This window comes from Tenrec ecaudatus, chromosome 6 (genome assembly GCF_050624435.1).
Source record: "Tenrec ecaudatus isolate mTenEca1 chromosome 6, mTenEca1.hap1, whole genome shotgun sequence".
Taxonomy (NCBI): Eukaryota; Metazoa; Chordata; class Mammalia; order Afrosoricida; family Tenrecidae; genus Tenrec; species Tenrec ecaudatus.
In genome coordinates this window covers 152716445-152729825 of record NC_134535.1, presented here as the reverse complement: position 1 = coordinate 152729825, position 13381 = coordinate 152716445, and the positions used below count along the sequence as shown (strand labels likewise).

At 45.8% G+C, this 13381-nt stretch overlaps 1 protein-coding gene across 1 annotated transcript in view; it reads left to right on the top strand.

Moving 5' to 3' along the window:
- DHTKD1 (dehydrogenase E1 and transketolase domain containing 1) overlaps positions 1 to 13381 on the top strand; it is a 67321-nt gene that overhangs the window by 8841 nt on the left and 45099 nt on the right. Inside the window, exon 2 of the mRNA XM_075552382.1 lies at positions 6149 to 6304. Coding sequence (XP_075408497.1) covers positions 6149 to 6304 — 156 coding nt within the window. The remainder of the gene's footprint in view (positions 1 to 6148; positions 6305 to 13381) is intronic.

Below are 13381 nucleotides of genomic sequence, written 5' to 3'. Positions count from 1 at the left end.
CAACATTCAAATTACGAGTAGTTCAAATCACAATCGCATGTCCCTCAGATGACAGAGATTATCGGAAGGTTCAAGGTTATACTACAGATATGTCATAAAGAATGAGGAGCATCCCATTCCATCTTTCAAATTTGAGGGCTTGGGAGCGGGAGACGTAATGGCTTCACCCTCAGTTTCTGTCCTCCCGTGAAGACCCGGTTTCAGTGAAGACGAGGTACATACGATATGTCCACAGATGAGCTTAAGATTATAGATAAGTGTATGGAATGTGAAACAGAGTTCCAGAGTTCTCCGTGGGAAGATCTGGGAGGCAGGGGAGATTTGGATCATGAGAAGAAATCAGAGCAGTGAAAGGAAGGCCTGAGAGAAAGTAGCTTGCCACGGTTGGTATAGGACGCTGTCGGGTTGGCATAGGATACGGTGCCCAGAACTATAGGGGAGGAAAATAATCCTCTCTCTGGTTCTGCCAGAAGAGTATGTGCCATGTATGCTTTGGCAAGACCATCATCCTTTTGTGCCCACACCCCTCTCGACATTCCAGCGCTGTCACCAGAATCCTGGCCAGTGAGCGGTTAAGGAGCTCCCGTGGTGTCGTGGGTTAAGCCCTGAGGTGGTAACTGCAAGGTCAGTGACTCAAACCCACACAAGCTGCTTCTTGGAAGAAAGATGAGGCTGTCGGCTCTTGTGAAGATTTACAGTCTCTGACAGCCCGCAGCACAGTTTTGCTCTGTCCCCTCCAGTTGCCGTGAGTCAGAATCAACTGGATGGCAGGGGGTTTGGGGTTTAGAGAGCCATGAGAACTAGAAGCAGTGATCTTTGGAAGCTGGCATGGGTTGGTCACGAAGGTGGTCACAACTCTCTATTTTATTATTGGACTTCTCATATTAGGGATAAGGAGGGAGCTCTGTAGACGATACAGGAAGCCAGGGGAAGTGGAGCAGACCACCTAGAGAGAAACGAGAGTGGGAAGAAGGCCCTGAACAGACTCCAGGAACACCAACCAGTGTTTTAGAAAGAGGCGAAGAAGAGACCCTCCTGGAAGTGGCTTCAGTAAAGAAGCCAGTGTGGGAGGAGGAAGCCAGGCGCATGCATCATCATTGCCCCTTGGCAAGAATTGTCTTAGCTTTTTAAAGTCGGGAGTGGTCAATAGAGGTGATGCTTTAGATGTAGCCTATATATCAGTTACAACTCTGAAGGCAGATTCATTTCCTAAGGCTACCGTTACTAATACTTGATGGCCTAAAACACCACAGACTTACTGTTTTACTATTTTGAAGGCCTGAAATAGGGGTGTGATTAGAGCTGGGGTCTCTCTGAAGGCTGTAGGAGAGGACATTTCCATGACTCTTCCTAGCTTCCCGTGGTTCCCATCAGTCCTTGGCATTCCTTGTCTCGAAGCATCATCTCTCCTCTGAATTCACAGGTGTTTTTCCTTCTGTGTCTCTGTGTGGCTCCACATGGCCTCCTTAGAAGGACACTGGCCCTTGGACTTTGGGTCCATCCCAATCCAGGGCCAACTCATTTAATCACAGAACTGATGAGATCTGCAACAACCCGACTTACAGACCAAGTCACGTTCTGAAGTTCTGAATTAGACACAAACCTGAGAGATGGCTGAGGTGGGGGGATGCTGTTAATCCAGAGCAGCCCTGATGAAGCAAACAGGTAGGTACTCACCTGAAAGCGAAACATTGGGGATTTGAACCGACTCAGCCGCTTTGCAGCAGAAAAAATGGTCCTCTGCTTCTTCAAAGACTGCCGCCAGGAAAACCCTGCGAAGCAATTTTTTGGACTCCGAACAACAGATTTGACCCAGTTCATGGTTTTCTATGTTGTAAAACAGGGACTGGAAACTTGAAGAAGATTCAGAGTAGATTCTTCTAGCAATTTACCCTAACTAACCTTCAGACTGAAAGCAGTTCATTTACTGGGATGGTTTGATTTGTTTATATAACATTATGGAGCGCCCAGCCATTACATTGGGAGTAAATACGTCATTCACATATTTAATACACCTGTGTTGTTTTCCCAGTGACTCTCCACCAAGTGTTGTTATTAGGTGCCTGTGAATTGGTCCCATATCACAGCAACCCCCCTGTGTATTACGGAACAAACACTGTGTGTGTGGTCCTGTGCCATCCCCACAATGGTTAGATTTGAGCCCATTATTGCAATCACTGTCAATCCATCTCTATCTCTCTCTCCCTCTCTTTTAAAACATCATTTTATTGGGGGCACATACAGCTCTTATCACAATCCATACATCCATCCATTGTGTCAAGCACATTTGTACATTTGTTGCTATCATCATTCTCAAAACATTTGCTTTCTATTTGAGCCCTTGGTATCAGCTCCTCATTTCCCCCCTCCCCCACTAGCCCTCCCTCATGAACCCTTGATAATTTATAAGTTATTATTTTTTTCCTGTCTTACACTGACTGATGTCTCCCTTCACCCACTTTTCTGTTGTCCCTCCCCTAGGGAGGGGGTTATATATAGATCCTTGTAATCAGTCCCATTTCCCCCCTACCTTCCTCTTCCCTTCCTGGTCTCATTACTCTCATTATTGGTCCTGAGGGGTTTATCTATCCTGTATTCCCTGCATTTCCAGCTCTTATCTGTACCCATGTACATGCTCTGGTCTAGGCAGATTTTTAAGGTAGAATTGGGATCCTAATAGTGGTGGGGAGGAAGCATTAAAGACCTAGAGGAAAGTTGTATGTTTCATCGGTGCTATCCTGCACCCTGACTGGCTCATTTCTTCCTTGTGGCCCTTCTGCAAGGGGATGTCCAATTGCCTACAGATGGGCTTTGGGTCTCCACTCTGCACTCCCCCACATTCATATTGATATAATTTTTTGTTCTGCGTCTTTGGTGCCTGATACCTGATTCCATCAACACCGCATGATCACACAGGCTGGTGTGCTTTTTCCGCTTATTTGTCTTCAAGCCTTTAAGACCCCAGACACTATATCTTTTGATAGCCAGGCACCATCAGCTTTCTTCACCACATTTGCTATGCTCCCATTTTGTCTTCAGTGATGCTGTCAGGAAGGTGAGAATCATGCAATGCCAGGTTATTAGAACAAAATATTCTTGCATTAAGGGAATACTTGAGTAGAGGTCCAATGTCCGTCTGCTACCTTGCTACTTAACATATAAATATATGTACATAGATCTATTTCCCTATTGTTATATAAAATATATTTATATATGTACCTGCGTGTATTTAGATCTCTATAAATACCCTTTGCCTCCTAGTTTTTTTCCTCTATTTCCTTTTATTTTCCTCTTGTCCCCACTTTCATGTTCAGCCTTCTTTCAGTTTCCAGTAATTCCTCTCAGTTACATTGCCCTTGATCAAGCCTTACCAGCAGGCCTCCTGTACCCTCCTCACCATCGATTTTAGATCACTTGTTGTTCCCTTGCCCCTGGGTTTGTTAGTCAATCCATCTCTTTGAGGCGCTTCCTCTTTTTCTCTAGATGACCTTCCACTTGATCAGGCATGATGACCTTACCCAGGGACTGGTCTTTCCTGATAACATGTCCAAAGAATGTGAAGTCTCTCCATCCTCACTTCCAAAGAGCATGGTTAGACAGATTTATGTTTGCTCTTCCAGCAGTCTATGGTATGTTCAGTTCTTTTTCATTAACACTATCGTTCAAATGCAGCAATTTGTCTTTAGTCTGCTTTATTCATTGTCCAACTTTCACATGCATATGAAGTGCTTGAGAATTCCAGAGTTTGGGTCAGGCACACCCCAGTTCTCAAAGTGACATCCAGCAGGTTTGCCCAAAGCACTATGCCATTTGATCTCTTGATTCCTGCTTCCATGAGCATTGATTGTGGATCTGTAAGTTTTCTAGAGTGGGTAATACCTCGGTTCTTGGCTTTGCAGAAGAAAGAATTCACGCGGAAGCCTGTTTTGTAACCCAAGTGGGTTTTTATGAAGGATAGGAGAGGTTTCAGGTTTTAGTCTCAAAAAGGGTATACGCTACTTCAAGGAGGCATGCCAAGCCACGTGGAAGCTGTGCTGGGGTCCACAATTGGACACAAGCAACCTCGTGGAACTGTGCACCCACATGTGCAGAGCTGAGGCCAGAAAGCGTGGCACGAGCGCTGGGAAGGAGAGAGCCGTGGGAAGAGAGCTTGCCAAGCGTGCTCCCTGCCTTTATCCTGGCCTACCTCCTGATTGGGGGAGGCCTACTGGCAGGTATTACTTGACCTCATTGGCTGTGTTTAGCCCACCTGGGTGATTTCATCAGCCTGGGCCTACTTTGGACTCCCCAGGTGTGCCTCCCACCTGGCTGGGGGCTTGAATTGGAGCATGCTCAGTTAGGCATTTAATGGTCACTTGGTTTCCTTCTCCACCTCCTTTAGGGAGCCTGTGCAGGCATGGGAGGGACAACCCCCAGTCCCTATTCTAGCTACCTAACAGATCCAAGCAAAGTGAAATTTTCACAACTTTAATCTTTCTACTGTTTATCAGGATGTCGCTTCTTGGTCCAGTTAAGAAGGTTGCGGTTTTCTTTCTATTGAGTTGCGATCTGTACTGAAGGCCTCAGTCTTTGAGGATCATCAGCAGGGCTGTGATTCCGCCTCACTTTCAGCACAAGGTTGTTCATAAGCCTTCCTGCAATCCTGATGCTTCATTCTTTTAAAAAAAATCATTTTATTAGGGGCTCATACAACTCCTATCACAATCCATACATGCATCAATTGTGTAAAGCACATTTGTACATTTGTTAAAGCACATTTGTACATTTGTTACCCTCATCATTCTCAAAACATTCGCTCTCCACATAAGCCCCTGACATCAGCTCCTCATTTTCGCCCCCTTCCTCTCCGAACCCCCTTCCTTCATGAACCCTTGATAATTTATAAATTATTATTTTGGTATATCTTATACTGTCCGACATCTCCCTTCACCCACTTTTCTGTTGTGCATCCCCCAGGGAGGAGGTTATATGTAGATCTTTGTAATTGGTTCCCCCTTTCCACCCCACCCTCCCTCCACCCTGATGCCTCATTCTTATACAGCAAGTAAAGAGTTATATTTGGGCAGTATTCTGAACCTCAACCTAAGCAGATATGTGGCTCTGAAATCACTGTAAGCATACTTGTTCATAAAATGGCCATGTCGGTGTTTCACAATATGCTAACAATTTCCTTTCAATCTGCAAAAGCACACACAAAGTTCTCCTAAAATATACCCTCAATAATAGATCTTATATGTCTTCAGGAGTTTGTGGTTAGTTTAGATAAGATTACCTTGAGGGCGGAAGGCTCACCTAGGTGAGCATGGAAGAGTGCAACAAACAGCCTTTGGCTCAGTATAAAATAGTCTAAGACCCAACTGGGTAAATTAAAAGACAATGGCTTCCTTTGAAGTGGTGGCTGAGCTATCACACATCTGGGGCCTTATAAAAGGTGTGTGTGTGTGTGTGTGTGTGTGTGTGTGTGTGTGTGTGTGTGAGAGAGAGAGAGAGAGAGAGAGAGAGAGATGTGACAAAATGATCTCTCTACATTTTTTCCTAGTCAAAGATTGTATGAGTCAGGAAATAATTATGTACCTGGGAATGTTGAGAAATAAGGGAAGAAATTTAAATTTTCTTGTGTAGTTCTACCCACAAATTTTTCCTTTTCATGTAAAATAGAAGATATACAATTTGAAAACATTTCAGGTATTTCAGGAGAGAAAAAGAACTATAGTTATCAAGGCATTTTATCAGTTATTTTTAATTTGTAGGGTGCCCTTCTAATTTTTTTCCATTTGCATAGTTATAAATGTATACTCAGTTCTAGTCTTTGTTTGTTTTTCCCACAAGTAACTTTAGGCATCATGAGATAAATTTAAGGAAACATTATAGTTGTTACACATGGAAACCATTGGTAGATGTGCTGGGTAGGAGCAATGCCTAAAAAATGCCTAACGTCACAAAGACTTCTTTCAATAACTGATTTTACCACTTGTGGGCATTTCCTGAGCTACCCAAGTGGCACTGTTGGGTAAGCGTTGGACTGGTTCAAATCCATGGGATGAAATGAGACTATTTGCGCTCTTAAAGATTTTCAGCTGAATCAACTCAATGACAGTGGTTTTGGGGACCTTTCCTAAACTGTATTATTTTGTTTTTCTCAAATTAGTTGATCATGGCCTTGCCAGATTGGTGACGGTATATTGCGAACATGGTCATAAGGCTGCCAAAATCAACCCTCTCTTTGCTGGACAAGCCCTGCTGGACAACGTGCCTGAAATCCAGGCTCTTGTACAGACGCTTCAGGGACCCTTCAATACCGCAGGTAAAGCTCACTGCCAGACATGGCGGGCAGAGATCTGCCAGCGTGGGGTGGGAATATGTGTTTGTATCTTAGGCTGCCACAAAGTAGGTGGCTTAAAAAAGAACAGAGAAGTATTCTGTTATAGTTCTGGAGGTGAGAAGTTCACATCCGGAGTGCCAGCAGGACCATGCCTGTGGTTTGAGTTGGGGGTGCCAGCCCCTCACTGTAAGATCTCTCTCTCTCTGGGCTAGAGTTACACCTCAGTCCTTGGCTCTACATGAGAAGAATTCACGCCGAAGCCTGACTCGTGATCCAAGTGAGTTTAATGAGAGTTAGAAGAAGTCCCAGGTTTTACGCTGTACCCATAGGATTCCTTTCGACCATGCAGCCTGGCAGAGACTGCTCGGTGTCACGCAAAGATCTCTCTCCCAAGTTTTCCTCCAAAAAAGACCTGTCTCAAGTTCTCTCCCCAGTTCCTCCTCCCTCCCCCTCGCTCCTGCCCTTTTCAAGGATTCCAGGGAGAGGCCTGGTGGATGACCCCAGATCGACCCCATTGGCTAGATTGAATTCACCTGGCCGACCCCATTGGCTAGATTGAATTCACCTGGCCCACCCCTGCCCACCCCTAGGCTTTTGTTCTATGCTTGGCTCTCCTGGGCATGCGTCAATGGACATCCCATCCCTGCCTATCTGCCTAACATCACCACTAATCTCAGGTTCAGTAAGCACAATTGTACGGTTTAGATATAGAAGTATATTCTATTAAAGTCATTGAGAGCATGAGAGATAAGAGATATTACAATAATGGAGTCAAACACATTTCATGGTAGCATAGCTCTCGTCAGCCCCACTTGATGGTTCACGTGGAGAGAGGGGGAAGGGAAGGAGGGCAAGGGAACAAGGGAGTGAGGATGGGAGAGGACAGGAGGAGCCGAGCAAGTGAGGGCACGAGAGAGGAGACCCTCTTTCTTGCTAACCCAGGCCTATATACCTTTGGGGGCGTGCAAGCCCACTAATTACAGGTAAAGTCACAGGAAGGGGTTGCACTATAGGTTATACAGCAATGAGAAGGGGTGGTCTAGGGACATACACGCAATAGGAAGAGGAGGGATGGGGGCATACATGTGACAAGATGGGCGGATCCTAGATTTAGGATGGCAGCTTAACTTTGACCTGTTCTCTGGCTCTCCACAGGAATCATTATCAGTAGGGTGTAAACCCCACTTACAGGAACCAAATCAATGACTGCAGGCTTCCATTGTCCTTAACAGCAGGGAGTGGGGCCCTCTGCAGTCTGGCAACTGATCGCCCTCAGGGAGGATGCCTGTGAACATCTGACACCCCCACCCCCACCAAATGCCCTCTCTGAAGACTTGAAGGAAAGATCTTTCTGTGTCTTGCTCTGCTTTTAGCTAGTAGCCCCAGATAGTCCTTGGCTTGCTGCTGCAGCATAATTCTGATATGTTGTGCCTTGATTGGTGGTGCATTGGTTATGTGTTGGGCTGCGATCTGCAAGGTCTGCAGGTCTCAACCCTCAGATACTTCTCAGGAGAAAGATGGGCTTTCAACTCTCTTAAAGGGTTCCCATCTCGGAAAATCACAGGGGCGGTTCTACCCTGCCCTTTAGGGTTGCCAGGAGTCAGAGTTGACTCAATGGCAATGAGTTAGTTAGTTACAGTGACATGCCCTCCTCCTACTTCTGTGTGTCTTTTCCTAAGGACACCACTCATGTAGGCATAGGACCCATTGTGCTCCCCACAGTACCTCATGTGACCTTTAACTGCTGACATCCTCAGAGACCCCATTTCCAAACAAAGCCATGCTCACAGGGGTTGGGACTTCCATGAGTCTTCTTGGGAGGCACAGTTCAATCTGTAATAGGCTCCACTCTCTGTTCTTGAGGAGCCTCATGCCCACTGTATGACCGGATCAATGCCAGGCCGGCTTCTTGCAGCAAGTGACCTTGAATCTCCCACACACCTGCGGAGCTGACCAGAGCTGGCTGAAACAACTAGCAGCAAGTGGCCTTGAATCTCCCACACACACCTGCGGAGCTGACCAGAGCTGGCTATGTAACCTGTCAGCAGCTTTGCAAGTTTTTTTTTCTTTCTTTTACTCACGGCCCATTTTGCTCACGGCCCGTTTTGTGCATGGCCCATTTGGCTCAGTGCCTGCTTTGCTCTCGACCCTCCACTCTGTACCCGCACAGCCCGTTTGTCTCAGTGCCTGCGTCCCACCGGCACGAATACACCTGGAACCAGGAAGACACCTTACATTCCAGAAACCCAGGCATACCTGTCAATATATAAGCATCACCCCTGTAGCCTGCAGTGCGACTCCTCCGGCCCAGACACTGTGGACCATTGGACTTCGCCAAGGCTGAGATTTTCTTCCCAATAAAGCCTGTTTGCTCTAGTTTGACTGATTTGGTCTCTGGCGCCTCTCAACTTCCTTACACCCACTAGAGTGGAGGTTGCCATGTGGTGTGAGCAGTCAACAAGGAGCATGCGTCAAGCCATGTCAGGTGAAGGAGTCTTGAGTGGTCCTCGGAGAGGGACTGTTTCTTGTTTCTAAAAATTTAATTCAGCTCCTGTTTGTGCTCTGTTGGCTCCATGGTTAAGTGCCCGACTGCTAGCTGAAAGGTTGGCAGTTCGAACCCATCTACCAGCCCCACAAAGAAAGACATAGTCATCTACTCTGGAAAAGATTCCAGTCTGGAAAGCTCTCTGAGCTGTTTTCTATGCTGTCACTCAGTCACTCAGCGTCGAGATGGATGGGCTGACACCCAGCAATACAACAAATGTGTCAGACGTTTTGTTAATACATCCTTAACAACCACCCCCAACAGTTATGGACACCGTAATGGGGACACTGAGAATTAAAGTGACTTTTAGCTAGACAATGGCAGAGGTGGGATGAAGACCAGCCAGGTGTGACCCTTTCCAAAGCCCGTGCTCCCTTCTGCATGCTGTGCTCCTGCCCTAACCTTCCACTCTCGCCAATCTGAGGACTTACACCAGAGTTGAGCTTGGCTCGCCAGTCATGATCTTTGGGTCTGACCTCGCATGGTATTTCTTAAAATTAGCTTTAGGAATGTTCAACTCAGAGCAACGAAGTCCCCAGGGAAAACCAAAAATAGACTTTGGGGCCAGGGCATGGCACCCGATCAGACTCAACTGGAAAACACTCCTAAAGGCCAACAAACAGTCCTTGAACTATCTACAGGCTTTTATTTTATTTTGTCATTGGTTTGTGTTGTTTTGTTTTCTTTTGTTGCTTTGTTTTGCTCTGTCTTGTTTTGTGCATGTTATGATCTCCACAGGTCTGTCTAAATAAGATAGGCTGGATGAACAATCTGGAGGAGAAAACAACGGGTCCGAAGGTTGGGTGGGGGACATGGGAGAGGGGGAGGCAGGGGAAAGGAAGTGGGTGTTAACAAACCTAGGGACAAGAGAACAACAAGTGATCTAAACTTGATGGTGAGGAGGGTGTAGGAGGTCTGGTAGGACTTGATCAAGGGAAATGTAACTGAGAGGAATTACTGAAACCCAAATGAAGGCTGAGCATGATAGTGGGACAAGAAGAAAGTAAACGGAAATAGAAGAAAGAACTAGGAGGCAGAGGACATTTACAGAGGTCTAAATACAGGCATGTACATGTGTAAGTGTATTTGTATATGACGATGGGGAAATAGAGCTATGTGCATATATTTTATACGTTTAGTATTAAGGTAGCAGATGGACGTTGGGCCTCCACTCACATACTCCCTCAATGCAAGAATACTTTGTTCTATTAAACTGGCATTCCATGATGCTCACCTTCCCGACACGATTGCTGAAGACAAAGCGGGTACATAAATAACTGTGGCAAAGAAAGCTGGTGGTGCCTAGCTATCAAAAGATACAGCATCTGGGGTCTTAAAAGCTTGAAGGTAAACAAGCGGCCATCTAGCTCACAGCAAAGCCCACATGGTAGAAGCACGCCAGCCTGTGTGATCACAGGTGTCAAAGGGACCAGGTACCAGGCATCAAAGAACAAAAAATCAAATCATTGTGTATGAAGGGGAGTACAGATTGGGGACCCAAGGCCCATCTGTAGGCAACTGGACATCCCCTTACAGATGGGTCACAGGGAAGAGATGAGCAAGTCAGGGTACAGTATAGCAATGATGAAACATACAATTTTACTCCCTAAATGCTAACCCCCCCACTTCCCACTATCATGATCCCAATTCTACCTTACAAGTCTGGCTAGACCACAGGATGTACACAGGTAGGAACTGGAAACACAGGGAATCCAGGACAGACGAACTCTTCAGGACCAGTGGTGAGAGTGCCGATACCAGGAGGATGGAGAGAGGGTAGGGTAGAAAGGGGGAAATGATTACAAGGATCTATCTAATAAGGTGACAAGATTTTAACATTGGTAAAGTGGGATACCAGCGAGACACCATTGATAAAACTCATATCCTGGAGAAATAGCCACATGGCAGCAGAAAACTGTATACCCTAGCTTGTCGTACATTCTTCTCCAAAATTAGGACTTTTAAAAAATGCCGCGGGACGTGGGAAAAATTGTTAAAAATCGGGACGTCTGTTCGTATATAACCCGCTCCCTTGGGGACAGACAACAGAAAAGTAGGTGAAGGAGGATGTCGGACATTGTAAGATATAATGATTTACAAATAATGATTTACATGAGGGAAGGCTAGTGGGGGAGGGGAAAATGAGGATCTGATACCATCAGCTCAAGTGGAAAATAAACGTTGTGAGAATGATGATGGCAACAAATGTACAAATGTACTTGATAAGCACATGTACGGATTGTGATGAGTTGTACGAGCCCCCAATAAAATGCTTTAAAAATGTGTGAATTATATCCATAAAACTTAAAAAATTGTAAAGTGTGGAAGACATTTTAGAATCTATAAAATGTTATATATTGAGTATTAGTTGATCACATATGTATGAAGGACAAGAATAGCTGAATTAAATGTTTGAGGCGTGTCTACTGCCTACGTGCCAGAGGACAATTGGAGTGTAGCTTGTGTAAATGCATGCTAACACAATAGGCGGCCTTGGTGGTGCCGTGGTTAAGTGTCGCTACTAGTCACCGTTGACTCGATGGCACTGAGGTGAGTGTATTTGTTGTTGTCTCGGTCACTGCCCCAACTGTTATGTCCTTGGCCACCTGACATCTCTGATCATCTCACCACATGCTTCTCCCTTATCTCATCTTCCTTCCACTGTGTTTTCTCCCAACTCTTCCCTGGGTCGTTTGGAACTCCCATGCCAGACTTCTGTTTCTGATCCTCAACTTGGTTACACAAAATTCCATGTCTGTCTTAAATGCAATGAGTTTGCTATCCACCCCCCACCCCCCAAGTTCTCGGTTCTTTTGACCTCCCAAGTAGAAGCTACCTGGGAAACCATACACAAGTACGTTCTTCTACCTTCTGGGAGAAATTCCTCTTTTTCTGTAGGGTGTGTGGCGTGATTATGCTTCCTTTTGTCTTCCTGCAGCAACTGCTGCCCTTCGGTGTACTCCCTGAGGCCGCTGGCTCACAGTCATCCTGTAGGACAACTGATATTGCTTGGGTGACACCAGCAACCCATCCCTGAGAACACAGGCTACCACCGTGGCTACTCTGGAGTCCAAGACTGTCACCCACGCTCCACTTGAGCTGCTATGCCTCCGAAATTGTATTCTGATGTTTCACTCTGACTATAAACACTCCATTCTTCCAGCTAGTTTACTTTCTCAGGCCCACTGCCTCCTTCGAGTCTGGAACTCAGTGTGGTCCTGGTTCTTTCACATCTCCACTCTGCCCCACCAGTCATTTTTGTCCTGTCCTCCCTTACGCCCTAATAGAATCCTCCGCATGTCAATCCGTTTCACTACCGCCCTCAAATGTCTTGCTGCTTTATCTTCTGCTTTTGTTCTACAGATTTCCAAACATGTCACTACAACATTATTAATTTTTCTGTCCTCGGAGTGAACTAAGCCTGTCTGAATCATGCAGCCACGGCTTCATCCACATTCATGACTGCACACGATCCCATTCTCTTCCTGTTGCTTAGCAATCCGTGGCCCAATCCCCGGTCACCTTCTATAATAATACCTAATCCTCATGCCCTCACGCTCCTACTTCACTGATGGTGTTGGGAAGTGTTGTCCAGTGAGTTCTGACTTATATCGACCTTATGTACAACCGAGCAAGCACTGCCCGGTCCTGTGCCACCCTCACAATTGTTCCTTTGCATGAGCTCATTGTTGTAAGCACTGCGTTAATCCATTGTGTGTGTGTGGGGGCGGGGGGGGTCTTCCTTTTTCATTGCCCCTCTGCCTTACCGAGAATGACGACCTTTTCCAGGGACTGGTCTCTCCTGATAACATGTTCAAAGTACGTAAGACAATGCATCACCATCCTTGCCTCTAAGGAACACTCTGCGGTCCTTCTTTGAAGACAGATTTGTCCATTCTTTTGGCACTTAGTGGTACTTTCAATATCCTTTGCCAGCACCAAAATACAGATGCATTGATTTTTCGTCGGTCTTCTTTATTCAGTGTCCAATGTTAACATGTTTGACGTACATATGAGGCGATTGAAAATACTACGGGTAAAAAAAGAAAAGAAAATACTACAGGTCAGGTGCATCTTACTGCTCACAGTAACATCGTTGCTTTTCAGCACTTTAAAGTGGTCTTGTGCATCGGATTTACCCAAAGCAACTCGTCTGTTGATCTCTTGACGGCTGCTTCCATGAGCATCGATGATGGATCCAAGCAAGGTGAAATCCTTGCCAACTTCAACCTGGTCTTCATTTATCGTGAGGTTACCTAATGGCCCCGTTGTGAGAGTTTGGTTTTCTTTGCATTGAGTGTAATCCCTACTGAAGACAGCAGTCCTTCTGTATGCCGGCGCTTCCAATCCTCCTCACTCTCAGCAAGCAAGGTTGTGTCGTCTGCCTAGTGCAGGCTGTTAATAAGCCTTCAGCAAACCAGATGCTGCGTTTTTCTTCATATTCTCTAGCTTCTCTGTGATTTGCTCAGCAGACAGGTTGAATGAATATGGTGAAAGAATACAACCCCGAGACA